This window comes from Bubalus kerabau, chromosome 8 (genome assembly GCF_029407905.1).
Source record: "Bubalus kerabau isolate K-KA32 ecotype Philippines breed swamp buffalo chromosome 8, PCC_UOA_SB_1v2, whole genome shotgun sequence".
NCBI lineage: Eukaryota > Metazoa > Chordata > Mammalia > Artiodactyla > Bovidae > Bubalus > Bubalus kerabau.
Genome location: NC_073631.1, coordinates 18,539,800 through 18,567,686, shown reverse-complemented (window position 1 = coordinate 18,567,686; position 27,887 = coordinate 18,539,800). Strand labels below are relative to the sequence as shown.

The window sequence follows — 27,887 nt, the reverse complement described above, 5'->3', positions numbered from 1 at the left end:
AGTCGTGTCCGACTCTTTCAGACCCCATGGACTGTAGCCCACCAGGCACCTCTGTCCATGGGAGTCTCCAGGCAAGAATACTGGAGTGGGTTGCCATGCCCTCCTCCAGGGGATCTTCCCAACCCAGGGATCAAACCCAGATCTCCCGCACTGCAGGCAAATTCTTTACCGTCTGAGCCACCAAGGAAGCCCATAAACGCTGTAGTTCACAGGTATTCATTGTCTCAAATCTCTTAAACCACTTTGTGTTGTTACAGGTGCAGCCTTCATATACAAAGCAAGATGCTCCTTTCTCTATGCACTCACATAAAACTGAGAAGTGAAAGGACAGTGTCTTCACTTTTAATGATACACAGACTGCATATAGAAGGCTACTCTGATCGCTAAGCAGGACAGACTTTACTGCTCTGAAGGGAAAGTGGGTAGCACAAGTAATGTATTTATTTTTCCTATTATTCTAAGATTTACCTTTTAAATAATATTACCCATGACAAAAGGACTAAAGGTAACCTGATTTTCACAATCTGATCATCTTGTTTCAACAGACTTCTTGATAATGTAAATACATTAAGATAATGTAAATATACTAAGATGTCTATGTAGGACTGATATAAATCAATCCAGGAAATTTTATACTGCTGAAAAACTAAAATCCTGAACCATGTTTAATCTTCCTCTTCTGTATGACGAGTTCTAAACTGCATGGTTACACAAAAGTAATAAAATCTAAATAACAAGTTTCCTAATTTATTCCAAGAGACACCAAAAAAGACAAAAGTCCATGCTTTGGATAGTTTAATCATAAAAGATTATATTGCCCCCAAAAGCGTTAAACAGTCCAAAACATTCCAGAAGGCTCAATGAGAAGAGCCCTGTTACATTTGACCAACAGGTAGCCTTGAGTTTAACTTCATCTGATGGGCACAGATGTAAACCAGGAAGAAAAGGGAGGACTCTCCTGTTAGAAGGGTTAGCGGGTACAAAGAGCACAGTGTGCTGAAGGGCAGCAGAGGGACTCAGCTCACTGGAGGCACAGAGGTAAACAACAGAAGACTCCAGAAGCAGAGCAGAGGGGCTTCCCTGGTGGCCAGGTGGTTGAGAATTCAACTTCCAACACTGTTCAGGGAGCTAAGACCCCAAATGCCCCATAGCCAAAATACCAAAACATGAAACAGAAGGGATGCACAGCATTGTGAAATAGGATTTAGTCACTCAACTCTACAAATACTGATGGAAAGGAATCAATAAAAGATGATGGAAGTTTAAAGCCTGAGGGAGCAAAGAAAGTGACATTAAGAATAAGAAAAAGAAAGTAGGAAAAGGACGGTTAAGAAAAAAATGATGAACTCCATTTCAGACAAGTTTAGATATCGGGAAGCAAGGACTGGTCCACACGGAAATATGTAAAATGCAGCTGGAAAATAGGACCCAGTGCTCCAATGAACGGAGAAGGCATTGGCACCCCACTCCAGTACTCCTGCCTGGAAAATCCCATGGACAGAGGAGCCTGATAGGCTGCAGTCCATAGGGTCGCGAAGAGTCGGACACGACTGAGCGACTTTTCACTTCCACTTTTCACTTTCATGCATTGGAGAAGGAAATGGCAACCCAATCCAGTGTTCTTGCCTGGAGAATCCCAGGAACGGGGGAGCCTGGTGGGCTGCCGTCTCTGGGGTCGCACAGAGTCAGACACGACTGAAGCAACTTAGCAGCAGCAGCAGCAGCTCCAATGAAAGGAGTAAGTTGGAATTAGGGAGTTGTTGGCATGTAAGTGGTAGCTGAAATCACAAACATCAGTGGAATTTCAAATGGAAAACAAAAGTTCAGGGATTGAAATCATGATTTCTAAGATCTCAAACTATACTATAAAATGCATCCCTTTAATTATCAGCAAATGGATGTGGATACTACCATTTCTTCATCATTTTCCAACACACAATACTGGCTGCCATACCAGGACTAAAATATTAACTTGACTTTATTGTTACACATTTCAAAACTGCAGAAACAACTGCCTCTTCAGTACAATCCAGGGGGGGAATTCAAATGCCAGGCAGATAACCAAGGGTGAAACCAGCCCAGTCTGAGACAGGAGGGAAGGAAAGTGCAGGCCTGCTCTAAAGATAGCACCTCCAGGGAGCGGGGAGATGCCCGGGGAGCCACAAGGAGGAGCCCGTCACCAAAACAAGGCTTGAAGGATTATTCAGGGAAGAGCTCTGGAAGGCTTTGAACTGGGAAAGCCTGGAATCAGATCTGCATCTGCAGTTACAGCCAAGGCAAAAAATAAAATAACCACCACCAAAAAAATTAGGAACAGGCTGAAGTTACATTACGCCATCTCCCCACTGACTCCTTGTGCCCACCGCACGAGATGATCCCAATGCATCTAACCTCTGGGGAATATAAACTGAAGGTGTATGGTTGCATGGATGTGAGAGTTGGACTATTAAGAAAGCTGAGCAATAGATGGGGAAACAGTGGAAACAAAGGCTGACTTTATTTTTCTGGGCTCCAAAATCACTGCAGATGGTGACTGCAGCCTTGAAATTAAAAGACACTTACTCCTTGGAATGAAAGTTATGAACAACCTAGACAGCATATTGAAAAGCAGAGACATTACTTTGCCAACAAAGGTCAGTCTAGTTAAGGCTATGGTTTTTCCAGTGGTCATGTACGGATGTGAGAGTTGGACTGTGAAGAAAGCTGAGCACCGAGGAATGATGCTTTTGAACTGTGGTGCTGGAGAAGACTCTTGCGAGTCCCTTGGATTGCAAGGAGATCCAACCAGTCAATCCTAAAGGAGATCAGTCCTGGGTGTTCATTGGAAGGACTGATGCTGAAGCTGAAACTCCAGTAGTTTGGCCACCTGATGCGAAGAGGTGACTCATTGGAAAAGACTCTGATGCTGGGAGGGATTGGGGGCAGGAGGAAAAGGGGACAACAGAGGATGAGATGGCTGGATGGCATCACCAACTCGACGGACATGGGTTTGGGTAAACTCCGGGAGTTGGTGGTGGACAGGGAGTCCTGGCATGCCGCGATTCATGGGGTCACAAAAAGTCAGACATGACTGAGCGACTGAACTGAACTGAAGATTGCCTCTGTCTGAAGGTCCCTCCCTTTGGGACCATGGGCCTTGGACTCAGAACTGCTGCTCTGTCACCCAGGCCTCTTGGAGAGACAACCTTTTAGCTGAAGTATCTGTTTTCTACTATTTCATCCTTTCTAGTACTTTTTCTAATTTGGTTTTTCAAATTGAAACTAGCAGACTTTTATTATAAAATTATTTTCTATTGTATATGTGTAGGTAAGTTTTGTACATTCTTAGGAAAGAAATACGGAAAAATATACACCAAACGTAATAGCTGTTGTTACCAGGAAGCACGACCAGTTTATATTTATGTTATGATTCTTTTATAGTATTTGCTTTTTTCCTAAGCCAAATATCATAGGAAATCAAATAAAAACGTTTTTCAATTTTTAATTGAAGTATATTTGATTTACGTTAGAATTTTTCAGAATCTTTTCCACTACAAGATAGTGAATATAGCTCCCTGTGCTATATATACCAGGGCTTCCCTAGTAGCTCAGACAGTAAAGAATCTGCCTGCAGTGCAGAACCCGGGTTCAATCCCTGGGTTGGGAAGATCCCCTGGAGAAGGAAATGGTAAACCACTCCAGTATCCTTGCCTGGAAAATCCCATGGACAGAGGAGCCTGGTGGGCTCCAGTCCATGGATTGCAAAGTCGGGCACGACTGAGAGACTAACACACTGTGCTATATATTGGTCCTTGTTATTTATTTTACATACAGTAGTGTGTATATTAATTTCATACTCCTAATTTATCCCTTGTCTTCCCTCTTTTAACTTTTAATTAATACTTAATACTTATTAAATACTTAATAATATTAAATAATTAAATATCAATTTAATAATATTTGCTGTTATTTAATATTAAATTAATAATATTAAATAATTAATACTTATTTTAATTAAAACTTAATACTTTTAATTTAAAAGTATTTTTAACAAATACTTCTCACTGCAGTGGCTTTTCTGCAATGAGAGCTCGGGCTCTAGACGTACGGCTCTAGGCACATGGGCCCGAGGTGCACCAACTCAGCAGCTGTGGCATACGGGCTTTGTTGTTCCACGGCATGTGAAATCTGCAAACCCAGGGACTGAACCCATGTCCCCTCCACTGACAGGTGGCTTCTTATCCACTGTACCACCAGGGAAGTCCCTCCCGTCCCCTGTGGTAACCATGATTCTTTCCTATGTCTGCGAGTCTTTCTGTTTTGTAAATAAGTTCACTTGTATCATTTTCTTAGATTTCATAAATAAGTGATATCATACGATATTTGTCTTTCTCTAGTTTATTTCATGTAAAGGTATGACAATATTTAGGTCCATCCATGATGCTGGGCTTAAAGCTCAACATTCAGAAAATGAAGATCATGGCATCTGGTCCCACCACTTCATGGGAAATAGATGGGGAAACAGTGGAAACAGTGTCAGACTTTATTTTTCTGGGCTCCAAAATCACTGCAGATGGTGACTGCAGCCATGAAATTAAAAGACGCTTACCCCTTGGAAGGAAAGTTATGACCAACCTAGATAGCATATTCAAAAGCAGAGACATTACTTTGCCAACAAAGGTTCGTCTAGTCAAGGCTATGGTTTTTCCTGTGGTCATGTATGCATGTGAGAGTTGGACTGTGAAGAAGGCTGAGTGCCAAAGAATTGATGCTTTTGAACTGTGGTGATGGAGAAGACTCTTGAGAGTCCCTTGGACTGCAAGGAGGTCCAACCAGTCCATTCTGAAGGAGATCAGCCCTGGGATTTCTTTGGAAGGAATGATGCTAAAGCTGAAACTCCAGTACTTTGGCCACCTCATGCGAAGAGTTGACTCATTGGAAAAGACCCTGATGCTGGGAGGGACTGGGGGCAGGAGGAGAAGGGGATGACAGAGGATGAGATGGCTGGATGGCATCACTGACTTGATGGACGTGAGTCTCAGTGAACTGCGGGAGTTGGTGATGGACAGGGAGGCCTGGCGTGCTGCGATTCACAGGGTCGCAAGGAGTAGGACATGAACTGAGCGACTGATCTGATCTGATCTGATGATGCTGCAGAGACTTCCCTGGTGGCTCAGACGGTAAAGCGTCTGCCTACAATGCGGGAGACCCGGGTTTGATCCCTGGGTCGGGAAGATCCCCTGGAGAAGGAAATGGCACCCCACTCCAGTATTCTTGCCTGGAGAATCCCATGGACAGAGGAGTCTGGTGGGCTACAGTCCACAGGGCCACAGAGAGTCGGACATGACTGAGCGACTTCACTTTCACTTTCTTTCTATGATGCTGCAAATGGCATTATTTTACTTTTTTTTTATGGCTGAATACTCCATTGTACACATATACCACATTTTCTTTATCCGTTCATTTAGGTTGCCTCTATGTCTTTACTACTATAAATAGTGCTCCTATGAACATTGGAATCTGCCTGCAATGCAGGAGACACTGGTTTGATTCCTGAGTCGGGAAGATCCTCTGGAGGAGGTCATGATAACCCCACTCCAGTATTTTTGCCTGGAGAATCCCATGGACAGAGGGGCCTGGTGGGCTACAGTCCATGGGGTCGCAAAGAGTCAGATACGACTGAGTGACTAAGCACAGCATGGCACTGCTCTGTAAACATCACCCACCGAAGTCTCTATCAGAATTAGAGACGTTTTGTCTAGTTTTGCTGCTGCTGTTGATGTGGGGGTGTAAGGGGTTTTGTTTTCATTTCAATTCATTACTCTTACTTGATTTTCAGAATTCATACTTGATTTTCAGAATCAAGAATGGTAGCTTTGTCAACTACAAATGGGCACTTGCCATCGACCTCCACAAGGGTTAAATCCCATGCTGCTGCACTTGCTGACCTTTAAAATTCCGTGAAAGGCGTTCAGGGTACAGAGCAGAAATGAGGCACTCTGTGCTCTGGAAACACTGGCAGAACAAGTCTTCTGAGAGTTAAATATTCTTAGGAGCTGATTTTACAAGCCCAATTCTTGCATCTCCTCACATCTAGAAAAGCACTAAATTCCTCCATGGTGACCACTACCCGCTCATGACTTACAGAAACCTGCAAAAATACATGCTTGATTGCACATACTCCCCTTTCACCAAGATCACATATACACTGGTCCTCCCCTACCTCTTTGGAGCAGCTTCTCAAGAGTATCTGAAATGCCATCTCCTGACTTCTAGTCCTCATTTTGTCGCAAATAAACCTTAACTTGCAAATCACATTGTGCATTTTTTTTAAGTCAGCAACCTGACAATGATAAAGACTGATTGCTTTTTCCCTCTACTGTCTCTTACTGATAAAATAAAAAACAGGATAGCACTTAAAAAAAAAGCCATCACTGATTCTACTAATTTAGGGGGGAGGAAATCACCCATTACATTAGATTACATTAGACCACAATTTCTCAATCTCTTCACCGTTAGTATTTTAGACCAGACAATTGGGTGTGATCACTTAGCATGTGATGCATTCTAGCCATAAGATATCTTAATTTCAAGAGGTGCTATTAAAACAAACAAAACTTTCCTCTTTTTAATGCAGGATGTGTAAAAACCGTATCTTTCTTTTCCTAAGGAAGGATGCTGAATAGTGTGAAGAGACACATAAATTTAGAAGATAAAGTTGCTGCCTTTGAGAGGCTTATAACAAACTGCACTCATAATTTGTATCATTTTGGTCTCAGTCATTGACCAAGAATGTAATTGAAGCTTCAGTGTTATATTGATTCTTATAAGTTAATTATACAATGATGTATTTTTATGTTTTATAAAAGTTACAGGCATAATTCTATATAACTAACACAAAAATTTCTGATTTTAGATTAAATAACACCAATACCTATTAAGAAAACACGAATTGCTAACCACTGCATTTGATGGTACAACTCTAAAATGAAAGCACAACCTGGAAAAGACCCCACAACAACTCTAACAAAAGCATCTCTTCACATGAAACAAGTATTTTGGTGATTGATTTAAATAGGTGATTTATTTAATAATGTCCTAAGGGAGAATAAAGTAGACCAATGTGAGGTTACCCCTGTTTACAACTCTATAGCATAGAGAAACTGAGAATGAATGAAATAAATAAAACATTATTCAGTGTGGGTCTTTATGTTTCTATTTGCTTACATCTACCACACAACAGGAATCATTATATACAACTTCCAAAAATTCAACTGCCCATTCAGATCAGATCAGATCAGTCACTCAGTCGTGTCCGACTCTTTGCGACCCCATGAATCGCAGCACGCCAGGCCTCCCTGTCCATCACCAACTCCCGGAGTTGACTCAGACTCACGTCCATCGAGTCAGTGATGCCATCTAGCCATCTCATCCTCTGTCGTCCCCTTCTCCTCCTGCCCCCAATCCCTCCCAGCATCAGAGTCTTTTCCAATGAGTCAACTCTCCGAATGAGGTGGCCAAAGTACTGGAGCCTCAGCTTTAGCATCATTCCTTCCAAAGAAATTCCAGGGCTGATCTGCTTCAGAATGGACTGGTTGGACCTCCTTGCAGTCCAAGGGACTCTCAAGAGTCTTCTCCATCACCACAGTTCAAAAGCATCAATTCTTTGGCACTCAGCCTTCTTCACAGTCCAACTCTCACATGCATACATGACCACAGGAAAAACCATAGCCTTGACTAGACGAACCTTTGTTGGCAAAGTAATGTCTCTGCTTTTGAATATGCTATCTAGGTTGGTCATAACTTTCCTTCCAAGGAGTAAGCGTCTTTTAATTTCATGGCTGCAGTCACCATCTGTAGTGATTTTGGAGCCCGGAAAAATAAAGTCTGACACTGTTTCCACTGTTTCCCCATCTATTTCCCATGAAGTGGTGGGACTGGATGCCATGATCTTCGTTTTCTGAATGTTGAGCTTTAAGCCAACTTTTTCACTCTCCACTTTCACTTTCATCAAGAGGCTTTTGAGTTCCTCTTCACTTTCTGCCATAAGGGTGATGTCATCTGCATATCTGAGGTTATTGATATTTCTCCCGGCAATCTTGATTCCAGCTTGTGTTTCTTCCAGTCCAGCATTTCTCATAATGTACTCTGCATATAAGTTAAATAAACAGGGTGACGATATACAGCCTTGACGAACTCCTTTTCCTATTTGGAGCCAGTCTGTCGTTCCATGTCCAGTTCTAAGTGTTGCTTCCTGATCTGCATACAAATTTCTCAAGAGGCAGATCAGGTGGTCTGGTATTCCCATCTCCTTCAGAATTTTCCACAGTTTATTGTGATCCACACAGTCAAAGGCTTTGGCATAGTCAATAAAGCAGAAATAGATGTTTTTCTGGAACTCTCCTGCTTTTTCTATGATCCAGCGGATGTTGGCAATTTGATCTCTAATTCCTCTGCCTTTTCTAAAACCAGCTTGAACATAAGGAGGTTCACGGTTCACATATTGCTGAAGCCTGGCTTGAAGAATTTTGAGCATTACTTTTCTAGCGTGTGAAATGAGTGCAATTGTGTGGTAGTGTGAGCATTCTTGCCCATTATATCTACATTATTTGACTTCCAGTACAATCTAACTGCATTATCAAAAGTACTTCCTCCCTAAACAAAAACAAACTTCTAAAATTCAGTCGTTTGTTCACTTGCTCACTTTTCATTCACCAACAAGTGCTGAAGGCCAGATACTGGCCAGGCACACTGCTGTGAAAGCGCAGTCGCTCAGTCGTGTCCGACTCTTTGCGACCCCGTGGACTGTAGCCCGCCAGGCTCCTCTGTCCATGAGATCATTGCGGCAAGAATACTGGACTGGGTTGCCGTTTCCTTCTCCAGGGGATCTTCCCAACCCAGGGATCAAACCCAGGTCTCCTACATTGCAGGCAAATTCCTTACCATCTGAGCCACCAGGGAAGCCCACTGGTGGGCCCTAGAAAATCAAACCAAACAAGGCACTTTCTCCAAATTCAAGGAACTACCCATATATATGCTGCCTCTGGGCTGCCTCCCTACCACCTCTCCCAGGACCAGCGGGCCCAAAGCATGCTGCCGAGCCCTGTTAAAACCAGCACCAGCCAAGCAAGTGGCTGACAGGTTGCTAACAGTCTAGTCAAACACTGCTCTGTCTGAAGGCTTGCCTCACACTCCTAAGTACATAAGAAAGCTGACTATTTTACCTCCCCTCAATGTTTCATCAAAATGCACAGAAAGAAACACAAGACAAAATCTGGCAATAACTCTATCAACCATATGCCAAAGTCTACCCACCATATGCCATAGTCTGAGTCAAAGGTTCATCAACTGCACAACCAAGAAGCTCAACTGACCCAAGAGTTCATTACCATACTTACTGTCTTGTGCTTCATCCTCCGAAATGTTATCCAAGGATGGGTGAATAAGTGAAGAGACAAGCAAATGGCAGGAAGAGGGTGAACCACAAAGACGGGGAGAACACGTCAACCATCCCCATCGCCTGAACTTAGTTCTGAAACACAGGAGCTCTACCTACCAGAAAAAGACAGGCTGCCGGACAGGTCACTGCATGGGAACTCCTTCCTAAGTTTGGCAAAGTTGGATTCCCTTTCTTAACCCTCCCCCTCTCCTGGGAGATCTACCTCATTCCAAGATAGTAATTATTGGCCTGGGCAAGCAAGAGGGAAAATTAAGGAGGGCGATGGTTCATAACTGCCCAAGGACGACTCTGTAAAACAGGGTCCCAGAGAGAAAAAGCTCCATGAGCAGAATGCAGGAAAGTAACAGATACTACTTTCATGGCTGAAGAATTATGTGTGTGCATGCTAAGTCGCTTCAGTCATGTATGAGTCTCTGGGACCCTCTGGGCTGTAGCCCGCTGGGCTCCTCTGTCCACAGAGATTCTCCAGGCAAACTGCTCCTAATTCTCTAACTCATTCGGAGACCTGGACAGTCTGCGCCATGGAAATTTCCATCTCAGCCTGGCAGAGTCACACGATGAATGCCTGTTAGCCCCTGGGAACAGAACAAGCCAAGGAACACATGCAACCATATATCTTCCAGGACTAGACACAGAAACAAGAAGCTGCCTGCAATAGAAAGTTCAGTGAGGAAGACCGAAGAAGCCACACTCACCCACTTCAATGAAATCAACAGAAGGAAGGGAAAATACAGACCCAAGGATCAAGAGGAAGAGTATCTCTCTGATGAAAATTCTCTTGAAGCTCTTGAACAGTACAGACAGTATCTTGGCAACCCTCAAAATGTTCTAGGAGGATACAGTCTCCTCCATCCAGGCTGCTGAGCGGAGCTGGGCAAAATATACCATCACCCAGATGGCTCATGATCTCAGCTCTGAGACAAGCCTACATACTTCCCTCCTTTGGGGAAGCACCCTGGGGTTTTCATCCCCCTTCATTATCTTACTTTTCATCATCAAGATGTCCAACAGATACTTTAGGAAATTTGGTCACGCTATTAACACTTAAGTCACAATCTGTTATTTAAATACTTAGTGTAACAAGACACTGTGCTCAGGGCTTTACATATGCAAGTCTTACTTAATGCTTAAAATAACCACATGAAGCTTTTTTATCTCCCATGTTTATGTCCATGTTTTTATCTCCCATGTTTACAGAAACTGCAGCTCTGGAACGGATGAATAATTTTTCCAAAAGTCACTTAGGTATCAAGTACCAAGATTTAATCCAGGTCCGTATCCTCCACCCTGTGCTGTATTGCGTCAGTGTTCAAGCCTGAGTCATTCCCAGCACACATAGCTCAGCTGGTAAAGAATTCACCTGCAAGGCAGGAGACCCCGGGAGCATAACAGTCAGCCACGACTTGGCCACTAAACAGCAGCCTGCCAAAGTTACTGTGTGTCAATGAAGTGTCCTACTTCATCAGATGTTTGCTGAGCACCTGATGAGGCAAGTGCCATCTTGGGGTAGATGGGAAATAAACCTGCTTTGAGATGTTTAGAGTCTTAAAAGCGTACAACAGATGTTACTTAGCCTTTCTATGATACTACCTCCACAAGCATGTAAGATTTGTAAAGGGGCAGGGGGAGTTGCTTATTTTTGTTTATTCCAGAAATTAACAGCATTCATGGACCACTGTTGAATATTTTAAAAGTTTACAAGATGTGCACTCTTTAAATATAGTGTCTAGTTTAAAATTAGCAAGAAACAATCTATAACAGCAACTGAGAGGTAATATGTTCATAGCCTTTTAATAATTCACATTAAACATTTATTCTTATGTATCAGTGTATTTACCAATTCAGATAATTGTACACCAAGAATAAGATATGTGAAGTGCACAATCTTTAAGTATAAAGCTTGATAAATTTTTGCAAAATGATCATATATATGTATCAGTCAGGGTCCAGTCAGGAAATAGAAATCACACCAGTTGTTTGAGCAGGGAAAATGTAATACAATGAATTGTTAACTGGAAGGCAATGGCACCCCACTCCAGTACTCTTGCCTGGAAAATCCCATGGACGGAGGAGCCTGGAAGGCTGTAGTCCATGGGGTCGCTGAGGGTTGGACACGACTGAGTGACTTCACTTTCACTTTTCACTTTCATGCAATGGAGAAGGAAATGGCAACCCACTCCAGTGTTCTTGCCTGGAGAATCCCAGGGACGGGGGAGCCCGGAAGGCTGCAGTCCATGGGGTCGCTGAGGGTTGGACACGACTGAGCGACTTCACTTTCACTTTTCACTTTCATGCATTGGAGAAGGAAATGGCAACCCACTCCAGTGTTCTTGCCTGGAGAATCCCAGGGACGGGGGAGCCCGGAAGGCTGCAGTCCATGGGGTCGCTGAGGGTTGGACACGACTGAGCGACTTCACTTTCACTTTTCACTTTCATGCAATGGAGAAGGAAATGGCAACCCACTCCAGTGTTCTTGCCTGGAGAATCCCAGGGACGGGAGAGCCTGATGGGCTGCCATCTATGGGGTCGCACAGAGTCGGACACGACTGAAGTGACTTAGCAGCAGCAGGAAGTAAATATTCAAAAGGAATAAGATTTCAAAGAAAAATAGCAGTGCAAACTCCGCCCCCCCCCCAAAAAAAGTTAGCCACTATCTCTAGGCTGAAGAAGAGTGGACCATAAGGTAGTTAAGCACCCCACCCCACAAGATGAAGATTGTGGGGATTCAGACCTCCTTGGAGGGACAGAAACTGTATCAGGAGCAGCGGAGGAACTCGGCAGAGAGCAGGCTGGAGCTGGGCCGCGGGCAGGGCGAGGCCTCAGGGTCACAACCTGACCTCTGAATAGGCAGCTGGGCTCCCGCTGAAAGGTCGCACCCGGGACTGGAGCCTGGGAGGAAGGGGTCTTCCGGACACAACAGCCTTGCAGTGTACCTTCAGGGCCCTCTGCTGGGAATGCCTAATATTCCAAAGGAAAATGGTTTACAGAATCCAGCTTCATGTCACACAGCTGGGCAAGCAAGACTCACTGTGGAATTGAGAGATGATCAGTTGGCGCTGGACTTCCCTGGTTGTCCAGTGGTTAAGAATCAACTTGCCAATGCAGGCCACGTGGGTTCAATCCCTGATCCAGGGGGATCCCACACGGCACAGGGCGACTGAGCCCTCGTGCCACAACTACTGAAGCCTGTGCGCCCTGGAGCCGCTGCTCCACGCCACCCCAGTGAGCAGCCGGCACGCCGCAAGTAGAGAGCAGCACCAGCTCGTCGCAACGAGAGAAAGTCTGTGTGCAGCAACGAAGACCTAGCACAGCCACAAGTGGGTAAATTGATTAATTTTTTTAAAAAAGAGAACGAAGACATCCTGGATTCTGAAAGCTTACCTATTCATGGTTCCGGTCCTTTGTGAGGCTAATAATTTTAGGCCAGTCAAGCTAACCCGAAGAAGTTCTAATCAGTTTCCTTTTGATACATGTACCCCAAAAGAAGAAAGGGTAAACAAAATGTAGTATTCACTACACACAGTGGACTATAATTCAGCATGAAAAGGAACGAAACTCTGATACCTACTACAATATAGAACCTTGAAGACATCAAATGAAATAAGCCAGACAGGAAAGGACAAGTGCTGTGTCATTCTACTTACAGGAGGTACCTAGAGTAGTCAAATCCATCAACGGTGAGATGGGCAGGGAATTTCAGTCTGCCATGACGACAAAGCTCAGGAGCTGGATGACAGCAGCACACGTGGATATGCCCAATGCCACTGAGCCAGCAATTAAAATGGTTAAGATGTAAGATCTTGTTACGCACATTTTACCACAATTCATCACAAAAAACAGTTTAAGCTGATTTAAAGAGGTCATGTTATTTGTACCAAAAGCACTATACTTCAAGCCATTCATCATCATGAACCCAGAATACTCAACCTAAAATGTCAAACTTCACGCCCTTGGTCCGCCAGCCTCACTACTAAGCTCAACCCCTCCACATGGCATATAAGGAGGACATTCCAAGTTCTTGTGTCTACTTCCCTTTGTTAGGTAGTTAAGAGTAGGGAAGGAGCAGTCCAAAATGGTGGTTAAAGAAAAACAGTAACTAGAAAAAGCCCCCGAAAGGGTCAGAGAAAGGGAAAAGCCCACAGAAAGGGGAAGCCTCAGACTGGAGCAAGAAACTCTGGTGAGAAAACACCCAAACACGGCCCCTTCCCTGACTGGCCTTCAGCACTCGCCCTATTCGGTTGCGGGTAAAAGCCCTACTTTGCACCAGCAAAACCAATCAGGCTCCAGGGACTATAAAGGCTCAAAGACAAAAGATATAAAAAGGGAAGCCAAAGGGAGTGGAGAACACTCCTATGGGAGTTGCTTGGCCCCTCTCACATCTAGAGACGTGGGAGCTCTAACTGAGCTGTAGATAGTCTGCCCTTCCAAGTCTCTGTTACAACAAGACAAAACCTCAAGAAAATACTGCTGCTGCCTGCTTAATAAACCATGCCTGTTTGAGCGGTGAGTAGTCTGTCGTTTCAATTCTCTGCAACGACGAGACAAGACCGAGGGAGAAAAACCAAGCCCAGCCCTTCATCCTGAATCCTTGCGCCCCTTGGCGCACTGCTACACTTCACTGACACTTTGTCAGCCCTAACAACTAACAGAATCCCCACAGTGGCTCTCTAAAAGGGCGCTTGTGGTAATGTTTTAAATATAAATATCTATTTTTAATGTATGACTAACCCAAAAAAAGAACAAAGAAAATCTATAGAAGGCAGAAAACACAAGAATCCATAAATCCACAAGGTTATACGCAAGGACTACAGTTAACATTTTCCCTGCAGCCATTACTGATTGCTAATGGCTAAAAGCCTGGGTTTTAATTATCCAGGTCCCACAGGGAGAAGCCCGTGGACAGAGGAGCCCGGGGGGCTACAGTGCATGGAGGCGCAAAAGCTGGACACGGCTTAGCGGCTAAGCCGCCACTGCCACCGCAGGAACAACGACAAAGTCTGGGAGCCAACAACTTGGAAGGAGGAAACACAGATCTCTCTCTCTGGAGGACAATACCTTCAAACTAAACCTCAAAAAAGTCAACAAAAAAGTTTCAAGAAACATGAATTCATAATAAAAAAAAAATACTGTACAAATAAAGATACAAGCCACAGTAAGGAAGACTCAAACAGAATCAAAAACCTCTACAGAATCAGACCCATAAAGACTGCATATCAAAACCAGGCTCTAAACAGACTCACCTTACACTCTGTGAAATATGAAGAAATAAAGGGAGGCCTGAAACTATGACAAAAGAGCATCAAATAACAATTAAGATGTGTATAAAGAACCAAACAGAACTTCCAGGAAAAAAAACTAGTATTGAAATTATAGCAGATGAGTCACAACTGCATAAAGAATTAGTAAACTGGAAGATCTGAAAAAATTATCCAGAATTCAGCACAAAGAATCAAAACCACTGAATCATAAAACAAAGGTAAAAAGCACACCCTTACTTCTTACTTCTAACTGGAATTCCAGAAGGAGTTAGAGAATAGGAGAGAAACAATATTCAAAAATATAATGGTTGAAAATGTCCCAGTGCTGATCAAGACAAGATTATCAGATTCACAAAGCACAAAATATTCACCACAAAACTAAAAGAACTCTTCATCAGTATACATTACAAACAAACTGAAGATCAAGCAGATAGAGACATGAAAACTTATAACAAAATCACAATTTAAATGAAAAGCAAATTAAGAGTAAAATAGTACCAGAGTAGCCTTAAGAGATGGAGAAGGCAATGGCACCCCACTCCAGTACTCTTGCCTGGAAAGTCCCATGGACGGAGGAGCCTGGTAGGCTGCAGTCCATGGGGTCGCTAAGAGTCAGACACAACTAAGCGACTTCACTTTCACTTTTCACTTTCATGCATTGGAGAAGGAAATGGCAACCCACTCCAGTGTTCTTGCCTGGAGAATCCCAGGGACAGTGGAGCCTGGTGGGCTGCTGTCTATGGGGTCGCACAGAGTCGGACACGACTGAAGTGACTTAGCAGCAGCAGCAGCAGCCTTAAGAGAAATTAATTGTCCACTTAGAATTCTATACAGATAATAAACCTGCTTTTTGAAAACAAAGATGAAATCAGCATATTCAGAGAAACACAAACTGTTGTACATACTACCAATGATTCCCATTGAAGAAACTTCCAAAGAAGGTACCTCAGAAAAAGGCAGGGGAAACAACAGAAAAAGAGGTGAGATGTAAAAATAAAAAGTAAAGACAGATTCTTTGTCTTAAAAAATAAAAAGAAAATGATACATATGAACAATTCCAAACAAGTATTAACTGCGTAAGATAATGTGTTCACGCTTAGTTGCTCAGTCATGTCTGACTCTTTGTGACCCCATAGGCTGTAGCCCACCAGGCTCCTCTGTCCATGGGATTTCCCAGGCGAGAATACTGGAGTGGGTTGCCATTTCCTTCTCCAGGGGATCTTCCCAACCCAGGGACTGAACCTGCATCTCTTGCATTGCACGCAGATTCTTTACCATTAAGCAACCATATAATAACACCTAATCAAAGTAGAATTAAAACTGTAGACAAGAGCATACAATTGAAAAAAGGGCCGTGGAGTTACAGGTTCTCATCTTGACACAGAGAAAAGTAACTTTAGGCTTTAATGTGCTCATTAAAGGGTGATCACAGACAAAGTTTTTTTAAAGAATATATAACAGAATATATAATACAGAAGAATAAAACAGAATTACAGAAAAAATTTAAAAAGTCAAATCTAAAGAAGAGAGGAGAAAACAACAACAAAAAGCAGAACACACAAGAAGTGCAAAATGACTGCCAAAGTGAATCCAAAAACATTAGTGATGACAATCAATGCAAATGGACAAAAGGTATAAAAACTAAACCTCAAGCTATATGCACTATTTACAAAAGATACACGTAAAACATAAGGGCACGGAAAAGTTGAAAGTTATCAGGCCAACACCGACACAAATACCACAAGGTCACAGAGCATAAATTTATCAAACAAGGTATATGGGAAAACCATAACAAGCAAAGTGGCAAAGAACTTGTGATCCACCAAACACTAGTGTTCTCAGAAAAAAAAGAATCCAGCTTCCACATAACCTTTCACCTGCTGCTAAGTCGCTTCAGTCGTGTCCGACTCCGGTGGACCCCATAGATGGCAGCCACCAGGCTCCCCCGTCCCTGGGATTCTCCAGGCAAGAACACTGGAGTGGGTTGCCATTTCCTTCTCCAATGCATGAAAGTGAAAAGTGAAAGTGAAGCCGCTCAGTCATGCCCAACTGTATGCGACCCCATAGACGGCAGCCCACCAGGCTCCCCCGTCCTTGGGATTCTCCAGGCAAGAACACTGGAGTGGGTTGCCATTTCCTTCTCCAATGCATGAAAGTGAAGACACTCAGTCGTGTCTGCAGCCCACCAGGCTCCTCCATCCATAGGATTTTCCAGGCAAGAGTACTGGAGTGGGTTGCCATTGCCTTCTCCAACATAATCTTTCTAGACTTCGCATTATACTACAAAGCTACAGTAATCAAAACAGCACAAAAACAGACATGTAGATCACTGAAACAGAATAGAGTGCCCAGAAATAAACCCACATCTACAATCAATTCATCTTCAATAAAGGAGGCAAGAATATACCATGAAGAAAAGAAATTCTCTTCAACAAATGGTGTTGGGAAAGTTACATACAAGTCAGTGAAATCAGAATAATCCCTCACACCATATACAAAAATAAACTCAAAATGGTTTAAAGACCTTAATATAAGACATGATACCATAAAACTCCTAGAACAGAACATAGGTGAAACATTTTCTTATATAAATTGTACCAATATTTTCTTAGATCAGTTTTCCAAGGCATAAGAAATAAAAGCAAAAATGGGGCCTAAAACTAATAATAAATAATTATAAAATATATAATAATAAATAATATATTTATTATTATAATAATAATATATAATTAATATATTATAATAATATATAATGTTATTATATTATATATAAAATATATAATAATATATATTATATATAATATATAATAATATATTATATTATATATAATATATATTAATATATATTTAATATATATTAAATATATATATTTATATATATTATATATTATAATAACAATAATATAATAATAATAAATAATAATATAATAAATAAATAATAAATAATAATAAAAAACAAATGGGGCCTAATCAAACTTAAGAACTTTTGCACAGCAAAGGAAACCATAAACAAAAATACAACATATGGAATGGGAGAAGATATTCGCAAACAATCTGACAAATAAGGAGTCAATATCCAAAATATACAAACAGGTCATACAACTCATATTGAAAAGACAAATATCCCAATCAATAAATGAACAGAAGACCTAAATATATATTTTTCTAAAGAAGACATACAGATGGCCAAAAGACACATGAAAAGATGCTCAACATAGCTAATGTTTCAGATCAGATCAGATGAGATCAGTCGCTCAGTCGTGTCCGACTCTGCGACCCCATGAATCGCAGCATGCCAGGCCTCCCTGTCCATCACTAACTCCCAGAGTTCACTCAGACTCACGTCCATCGAGTCAGTGATGCCATTTAGCCATCTCATCCTCTGTCATCCCCTTCTCCTCTTGCCCCAGTCCCTCCCAGCATCAGAGTCTTTTCCAATGAGTCAACTCTTTGCATGAGGTGGCCAAAGTACTGGAGTTTCAGCTTTAGCATCATTCTTTCCAAAGAAATCCCAGGGCTGATCTCCTTCAGAATGGACTCGTTGGATCTCCTTGAAGTCCAAGGGACTCTCAAGAGTCTTCTCCAACACCACAGTTCAAAAGCATCAATTCTTCAGCACTTAGCCTTCTTCACAGTCCAACTCTCACATCCATACATGACCACAGGAAAAACCATAGGCTTGACTAGACAAACCTTTGTTGACAAAGTAATGTCTCTGCTCTTGAATATGCTATCTAGGTTGATCATAACTTTCCTTCCAAGGAGTAAGCATCTTTTAATTTCATGGCTGCAGTCACCATCTGCAGTGATTTTGGAGCCCAGAAAAATAAAGTCCGACACTGTTTCCACTGTTTCCTCTTCTATTTCCCATGAAGTGATGGGACCAGATGCCATGATCTTCGTTTTCTGAATGTTGAGCTTTAAGCCAACTTTTTCACTCTCCACTTTCACCCTCATCAAGAGGCTCCATAGTTCCTCTTCATTTTCTGCCATAAGGGTGGTGTCATCTGCATATCTGAGATTATTGATATTTCTCCCGGCAATCTTGATTCCAGCTTGTGCTTCTTCTAGCCCAGCATTTCTCATGATGTACTCTGCATATAAGTTAAATAAGCAGGATGACAATATACAGCCTTGACGTACTCCTTTTCCTATTTGGAACCAGTCTGTTGTTCCATGTCCAGTTCTAAGTGTTGCTTCCTGATCTGCATACAAATTTCTCAAGAGGCAGATCAGGTGGTCTGGTATTCCCATCTCTTAAAAAGGCAATTCAAAACCATAAGGAGGTATCACCTCACACCAGTCAGAATGGCCAACAAAAAATCTACAGAAAACTAAAATGCTGGGGAGGGTGTGGAGAACACGGTTGGTGGGAATGTACACTGGTGCAGCCACTATGAAAAACAGTACAGAGGGTCCTTAAAAAAACAAATTAAAATTATCATATGACCCAGCGATCCCACTCCTGAGCATATATCCAGAAAAGATGAAAACTTTAATTTGAAAAGATACATGCACAGCAATGATCACAGCACCACTATTTACAATAGGAAAGGCATGGAAACAACCCCAGGCCCATCAGCAGGGCTTAAAAAGAGGTGGTGTGCGTATGCACATGTACACACAGTCGACTATTAATCGGTCACGAAAAAAGAATGAAACGTTGCCACTAGAAGCAACAGAGATGGACCTAAAGAATATTACACTCAGTGAAGTCAGACAGAGAAAGACATACTATTTGACATCACTCACATGCAATCTAAAAAATAATCCAAAATTATATATACAAGAGTCACAAGCATAGAAAATGAACTTATGGTTAACAAAGGGGAGAAGGGAGTGAGTCAGGATAAATTAGAAATATGGGATTAACAGATATAACAGAGATTTACTGTACAGCACAGGGAACTATGGGCTTCTCTGGTGGTTCAGACAGTAAAGAATTCGCCTGCAGTGCAGGAGACCTGGGTTTGATCCCTGGGTTGGGAAGATCCCCTGGAGGAGGGCATGGCAACCCACACCAGTATTCTTGCCTGGAGAATCCCACGGACAGAGGAGCCTGGCAGGCTACTATCCCTGGGGTTGCAAAGAGTCAGACACAACCGAGTGACTAAGCACACACACGCACAGAGGGAACTGTATTTAATATCTTGCAATAACTTACAATGGAAAAGATTCTGAAAAGAATATAAAACCGAGTCACTTTGTACATCTGAAACTAACAATACTGCAAATCAAGTATACAACTACAATTTGAAAAAAATAAAAAGAATCCAACCTCCACACATTTGGGAAGTTCTGTCCGAATGGAAGCCTACTGGTCAATGAAGCACACTGTTAGGGAGGAACTGCTGGAGCTCACAGGCTGGCATCAACTTACTGACCAGAGACATTAATATGTCTTTTGTTACCTGAATATTATTGACTGGAGATGTTTCAATATTTACTTACATAAATTGCCAGCCACAGACGTTAGTTTCTACAAAATCCCCTTGTCAGTAATGTGCTATCAACCTGCTCCCTCTTTGAGCTAAGACTTACCAGGTCAGCACTCCAATAAGCCACCAAAGAGATGAGGAAATGAACGCTAAAGCTCAAAAGTCTTGCCTCCCTTAGGTGAAGTATAGGACAGAAAGAGAGACAACAAAGAAAATTTAACCAAAAGAAAGCTGGTGTAGCAACAGTATTAGCAACAAAATTAAGGCAAAAAGCATGACTGGAAATAGTCACTACTTCACTGCACCATTTTCCTTCATAATCTTCATCTGTGTGTACTGAAAAGCACATCTTCAAAAATATATAACACAAGTTGTCAGAAGTTCAAGCAGAAATTGCCAATGCTACCATCTGCAATTATCTCTATAGTTGAGACATTAATCAAACAAAAGTAGAAACAGCTGAACACTGCAATTAACAAGCTTGATCCAGTAACTGGAAAACACAAATTTTTCCCAAGAATACATGAATCATTTACAAAAAGCTGTCCATATACTTCATAAGTCTTAAAGCAAGCCTCATACTTTCACAGTATCAGACCATACCATTTGAGGATAATGCAATTTACACTATAAATTAAGAACAAAACGACTTTAATAAGTAAACCTTTTATGTGTGTGTTCAGCTGTTCAGTTGTGTCGAACTCTTTGAGACCCTATGGCCTGTAGCCCACCAGGCTCCTCTGTCCATGGGATTCTTCAGGCAAGAATACTGGAGTGGGCTGCCGTTTCCTCCTTCAGGGAACCTTCCCCACCTAGGGATGGAATCCAAGTCTCCCTCATTGGAAGCAGATTCTTTACCACTGAGCCACCAAGGAAGCCCAAAATGTATATATTTGGAAACAAAAACAGCCCTTGAATCAGAGAGTATGTAAGACACTAGAAAATACTTAGAACTTATTGAAATCTACTTAGGAACATTTGTGGGCTACTCCCAAGGCAGCAGGTACAGTTAATTATGGGCTTCCCTGGTGATTCAACGATAAAGAATCCACCTGCCAATGTTAAGATAATGTGGGTTAGATCCCTGGGTCAGAAGATTCCCTGGAGGGGAAATGGCAACCCACTCCAGGATTCTTGCCTAGAAAACTCCATAGACAGAGAAGCCTGGTGGGCTACAGCCCATGGGGTCACAAAAGAGTCAGACATAAGAACTAAGCAACAATAGAAGATAACTATACCAAACCCAGAATGTTTTACAGGTGAGTTCTGCCTAACATCAAAAAACAGGTGTCTCCAGTTTTACATAAAACCCTAGAGAATACAAAAAACCATTCCACAACTTATTTCATGAGCTTGCTGCTGCTGCTGCTGCTAAGTCCCTTCAGTCGTGTCCGACTCTGTGCGACCCCACAGAAGGCAGCTCACCAGGCTCCCCGTCACTGGAATTCTCCGGGCCAAGAATACTGGAGCGGGTAGCCATTTCCTTCTCCAATGCATGAAAGTGAAAAGTGAAAGTGAAATCGCTCAGTCGTGCCTGACTCTTAGCAACCCCATGGACTGCAGCCTACCAGGCTCCTCTGTCCATGGGATTTTCCAGGCAAGAGTACTGGAGTGGGTTGCCATTGACTTCTCTATTTCATGAGACTACTGTAATGCTAATATTAAATAATACCAAAATCTCGCAAAGACTACACGAGAAAGAAAAACTACAGGCCAATCTCATTCATGAACATGAATGCAAAAATCATTTTAAACAAAACAATAGCAAATCAAACCCAAGAATACAGAATAAAAAATAATGTATCATAACCAAGTTGTATTTCTTCCAGGAATGGGAATGTTATTCAACATTGAAAATACATTCAATCATCTCAATGCAAAAAAAATTCATTTGATCAAATTTCATAACCACTCAATTAAAACTTTCATCAAACTAGGAACAGAAGGAAAAGTCCCTAACCTAGTAAGTAGAAAGTCAAGTTGTGAAGGACTTCCAGGAAGGCTCTTTAAAGGGAGCTGAGTCCATGAAGACAGACCCTTTGTGTGTCCACTTCTTTGGATTTGGAATGGGGACTACATGGCTGATTTCCCAACATCTACTCTGGCCTATGAGGTGATGTGGATCAACTGGAATTCTCCTACACTCCTGACAGGAGGATAAATTGGTACCACACTGTTTAGAAACAGCTACATGTATGATAAAATTATATAGAAAAAAAGGGTGCTTAACACAAATTTCAAGATAGTGTTTATTTCTAGCTGGGTGAGAGAAGGACTTCAACTGAGGAAGTGACAACCCCTAACTGGTAAAGTTCCATTTCTTTAGCTAAATGAGAGGTCCAACTGGGTTCATTTCATTTCTCTGGAAACTATACATATCAGTTGGATATACTCTTCTCTGTGCATGAGATATTACACAATAAATTTTAAATGAACAAAAAAATATCCAAGAAGCTATTTGAAAATATCTTCTTGCTCATCTCCCTATTTAAAAAAAAAATGCTCTTGGTAGGTAAAAGTGGTTTTTTTCATTGCTATAAAAGTGCTATTGAGATCTGGCACTTTAGGGGCTGCTCTTTAAAAAAAAAAAAAAATTGCTATTAAAGACATTCATGTGTACTCCTCCCTGTATAACGCAATCAACTTGGTTTCCAAACATCACTGAAGTGCAAAAGATGTGAAAGCTTTGCACAGACTCTACTGACTTGCAACCACTTTCTTTTATACCCACTGACATGCACCGTATTTCTGCTAATGAAATCCTTTAAACTTGTCTTAGTAACAGCAACATTAAAAGGTAAGAATATGTACATAAATACTAAGTTGCTAAATAGAGAGGCGAACTATCCTTTAATTAAGATATCAGATTTCCATCTTAAAGTGCTGAGTGGCATTTCAAACAGGATCTTCTTAGCTTAGGCAACTGTGGGACTAAACCCGAGACCCTAGATAGGTATCCGAATGGTTTTAGGCTAATTTATGGATTCGGTTTCCTAAAAAATAATAACATCCCAATTAAAAAAAAAAAAAAACTTCTCCAACTTCTGGAGCAGCCTTGGCAGGTATTTTTATGAGCACTCATTCTGGAATATCCCTAGCAAGGCAGGTACCAAATCCCGTAGGATAACGGCCCGAAAATCAACAGCGATATAAGCCAACAACAGATTCAAGAATCCACCCCCCCCTCCCCGCCCCAAATCTCCTGGAAACAGGTTGTCTTTCACACGCGATCTCCCCTCCAGAATCCTGAGGTGTGAAAAGCAATAGGGAAAATTACTGGGAATTCCGAAAAGAGAGTCCGTGAATCATATGGACAAAACTTAAATCAGCTGGGACTTTGCAATGAAAGTTACCTAACCTCATTCTGCGGAGAGGGAAATCGTGTTTCTGGAAGAAGCGCACCTGCTAAGGATCCAAGAGTCATTTGAATCCATCTCCTCTCTCAGTCCAGTGACCGTTCCCTCACCCACTCCCAAACGCTTCAATTCGCTCCTGACACGGAGGTGACGTGAGAAAACCCGCACCTCCAGTGGGGCCAGAATGTCGGGACCAGAAAGGGTCGCGGCCCCTCCTCTCACAGGTGGTGAAACGGACGTTGGAAAGTGACGCAGCTGGGGCAGAAAATCAACGACCCTCGGCCACCGAGCTGCAGGAGCTTCCCGCAGGGCGATGAGAATCACTGGGGACCCCACTTCCTAGCTCTAGGACAGAGAGGGTCAAAATGAGCCCGGCTCCCTAGATTTCAGCATGAACTCCGAGTTTCCCTTGCAGGAGAACTGGGGAAACACAGACAGCTAGTGGCGCAGCTCCGAAACAGGCACCGATTCCCGCCCCTCCCGCAAACGTCCGTGGGGAGAAATGGCAACCGGGAGGATGCGGCGACTCCCGCGAGAAGAGATACCTTATGCTCGCGCCGCAGTCCCCCGTCGTACCGGCACCTGAGTCCGCCACCTTGCTTCCGGGGTTCAGCCGCAGCAAGGACCGAGGTCTCAGAAGGAGGGAGCCTCAGCCCCGCCCCATCCAAGCCCGGCCCCTACGCGCGCCTCGCAGAGGACCCGGGTAACTTCCGGGACGCCGCGCGTCACTAAGCAGCCGGTCCCCACTTCCGGACGCATCCTTGCCTTCCTCGTTGTCCCAGACTGCGCGAGTGCTATGGAGATATCGGCACGTTTGATTGGCGGAGAGAGAATGCTAGTCTCCGCCGATTGGATCCGGGGGAATCCGCCCCGTAGACGTCAGCTGGGAGCACAGTCTCAGTGGTCGGCTTGTTTCCCGCCGGCTACCTGCCTTGCGTTGCAATCATGGTGGACGTGATGGAGTCGCCCAAGGCGCGCATCAACGCCAGCATGCTAGCTCAGTTCATCGACCAGCCGGTCTGCTTCGTAGGGAGGCTGGAGAAGGTGCGCGCGCTCACCGCCCTGGGCTTTTTGGGTGGAGGGGCCCCGTGGCCGTCGGGCTGGCGGCCCCAGGGTAGGTAACGGAGGGTGGAAGAGAGCATCACTGCGCCCCGAATTGCTTTATTTCTCGCAGCGGAACTGTTTGCACACTTTTTGACCACTGTAGCCCAATGTTGGGCTCTTAGCGCGCGGAATCGCGAAGTTTTCGAACGCACTCCGTTCTAGTGTCCCGCCCTCGTTTTTTACTTGAAATTATAGACAAAACTCACATCTGTTTTCTATTAGCCGGCCTTGACAGCTAGTCCAGTTTTCTTGTTTCCTTCTTTTCTGCTGTTTCCTCTTTTATCAAACCACATTTTATCGTTGAAGTCGCTTTTCTGTGAAACATTGCTTGATTGTATTTTACTGATCCACTGCCAGTTTGTTATCTTACCCAAGTGTTAAGAGCGCAGCGCCTCATCCTACTGGTGAGAAACAGGGCCAAAGGCTCAGGATCAGGGAACCGAGAAAAAACTTCTATATAAAAGTTTACTTACTAGTTTATTTCAGTCACATTATCTTCTTGCAGTAGGTATATTTGGACTTCACAGTTATGGAAATTGTGTAGGAGTGGCATCTGGTTAAAAAGTGCTTAAGGCCACAGCAAGTAGCAAACCTGGCATTCAAACCAGATCTGACTGCCCTCTTTGCAGCTGTCTCTCGAGAGTAGAACCCAGATGTTCTAATAACCAATTTCTCTTTACTTCCTCATGTCTAATTTTTTAAAACATACCCTCTGTGGGATATATACTGTTTAAATCATGGATGCCAGTAGATCTCACTTTTAGATAATATGAACCCTCCTTAATTTGTTCTTACTTCTAATTTGTTCTTAGATCTAAATCTGGGTTGCCAGATTTAGCAAATAAAACTAACAGGACACATTTGCACTAAAAAGGTAGTGGTTTATCTAAAATTCGAATTTAGGCATCGTTTGATCAGGTATAGTAACACAAGACAATGTGAACTAGTTAAACTGCTCAAAAAAATTGCTTTGTGTGCACTAATTAAGTGTGGGTCAATTTGCTCATCTTTTGTCAAACTTCTAGTCTTTTTAAGGGGATTTTAAACAGTTTATATGGACTTTTAAAAAAATTATGTGTTTCTTTTTCAGATTCATCCCACTGGGAAAATGTTTATTCTTTCAGATGGTGAAGGAAAAAATGTAACTGTTGAGTTGATGGAGCCTGTATGTTTAAGTATTAATTCTATGTATATTATAATTAATTCTTCATCTTATTTGGTTTGTTGCTGATGTTTCTTATTCTTGGAGTGGACATATAAAGGACCAGCTCATCAAACTTCTCTCAAATAAAATTTGTGTCCTGCTTTTACATTTCCCTTTACTTTTCTAACCAATGATTTTGGGGGCTCTGTCATTTTTAAATAAATGCTGACAACTCTCATTCCTTATGAAAGACCAGAAAATCACTTAAGAAAAAAATTATTTTTTAAATCACTTTTCCCTTCCTCCGTAGTTTCACATTTTTTTAATTCAATTTTCTATTTTTATTTACATTTATTTTCAGTTGTCACTTGCTTTTACGGTTTATGTTTATGGTACACTTTCTTTGTCTTTTATGAAGACAGATGTGTGTGCTGTTTGGTTAATGCATACAGAACTCACTGGACAAATATAGATAATAGAAAGTTCCTTTCAATGAGTCCTTTTAAACAAATTACTCCTTGTGGAAATACTGGACAGTCTCAGTATCTTTAAATGATTTTTGTCTTCAACTTAAACATTTAGCTGTCGCTTTAGACCTGAAGCCACGACTAAAGGTTCCTGGACTGGTGACATGCTGACAGTGATAAGCACTCCAACATTTTTAACAACTGACAATTCCATTTTTGCATTGATAAATCTTAAAATTATTTTGCTACATGAAATGAAAGATTAGTAAAATCTAGAACAGTTTTCCAAGTTAATTATTTTGTTCTTTGTGTTAGCTTGATGATAACACCAAGTTGGCATTCTGTTCTTTTTGTTAGCTTGATGAAGAAATCTCTGGAATCGTGGAAGTAGTTGGAAGAGTAACGGCCAAGGCAACCGTTATGTGTGCATCTTATGTCCAGTTTAAAGAAGATAATCATCCTTTTGGTAAGTAAAACATTCTGTAATTCATGTAATTAGGAGGAAAACAACTTTATTTTTAACTTGCTATGTCTTGGCCTTGAGTTTCAGTCCTGCTACACTTTGAATTTCTGTATCACTTTCTGATCCCAAAGGAAAATGCTAGGACATTTTGGCCCACTTCTAAATAATGCTTTTGTATGTAAGAAACACAATGAAGATTAATATTTGTGGAAAGAGAATTTTTTAAAACAAAGTAAACAAAACAAAAATACTGTTAATAGTTTTTTTATTTGATTTTAATATATAAAGGCATCAAATAATGCACAACACCTAAATCACAACCAGGCAAGAATGGTGCCTGTACGATGGAAGTCAAAATGGAAGTTACACTCCATGAATTTTGGAAATCATGGAAGTTCTACTGCATGACTTTTATTTTTTGGAACCATACTTAAATAAATGTGACCCATATCACAGTTTTAGCAAATGGATTGTGAAAATAAGTTCTCTCCTCTAAAAGGGAGAGGAAAGAGAAACAGGTAGAACTCTTTAAATAATAATTGATGTTACAACTTTCCACTGTAGATTAAATGTTTGCTAACCTATTTCTTTCAGATCTTGGACTTTACAATGAGGCTGTGAAGATTACCCATGAGTTCCCTCAGTTTTTTCCTTTGGGAGTTGTGCAGTATGGTTGAACTATTTTGATGATTGCCCATGAGCTACACTGAAGACTATTAAAAGAGGCCCCTGATATTTGAAGGAGCAATTCCTGTGATTTTTAATATTTGTTTTCTTCTTAATTTCATTTACTTAACTTTATTAGATATTCCAGTGTGCCATTTTTGACAGACTGGCTTATTGACAGTTCTCACCTAAGTTCTCATAAAGAATAATTTCTCTGGCATATGGTCAGATTAAATGCAAGAAAAAAAAATTTTGGGTTGAACTTACATTTTCTGCTTTATTAATAAAAGCTTATGTGCTGTTGGTCATATTGTTCTTCTTCTTTCAGTCACCTGTTCAAGCACAAACTTGGAATTTAATAGCTGTCAGGTCAGGACTTAACATTTCCCAAATGAAACCCTGGGCCAACTGTGTTAAGAATGTACTGCTACCTCATGAACTACACCAAGTTAATCACTTCCTTGACACTGTGAAAAAACGATGATACTAAAGCAAACAGAATCCAACATCTGTAATTTTTGAATATTTGTATTAGGGCATTCTACAGAATCA

At 41.9% G+C, this 27,887-nt stretch overlaps 2 protein-coding genes across 5 annotated transcripts in view; one reads left to right on the top strand and one right to left on the bottom strand.

Annotated features, from left to right (window-relative positions):
- The window catches only part of UMAD1 (UBAP1-MVB12-associated (UMA) domain containing 1), a 260,313-nt gene extending 236,046 nt beyond the window's left edge, over positions 1–24,267 (bottom strand). The window contains exon 1 of one of the 4 annotated variants that reach the window (XM_055589843.1): positions 24,037–24,267. Coding sequence is in view for 1 of the 4 variants with exons in the window: in XM_055589846.1 (XP_055445821.1) it covers positions 9,378–9,392 (15 nt within the window). In the remaining 3 variants the exon portion in view is untranslated. Of the gene's footprint in view, positions 1–9,377; positions 9,493–23,537; positions 23,970–24,036 lie in introns of those variants that run through there. The other 3 variants (XM_055589845.1, XM_055589844.1, XM_055589846.1) reach the window with 3 other exon arrangements.
- Positions 24,268–24,348: 81 nt separating this feature from the next.
- RPA3 (replication protein A3) lies at positions 24,349–27,643 on the top strand. The gene is made up of 4 exons (XM_055589847.1): positions 24,349–24,535; positions 25,686–25,760; positions 26,564–26,672; positions 27,264–27,643. Exons 1-4 carry the CDS (start codon positions 24,437–24,439, stop codon positions 27,344–27,346), a joined length of 366 nt encoding a protein of 121 aa, XP_055445822.1. The 5' UTR covers positions 24,349–24,436; the 3' UTR covers positions 27,347–27,643.
- The last annotated feature ends 244 nt before the right edge of the window (positions 27,644–27,887 follow it).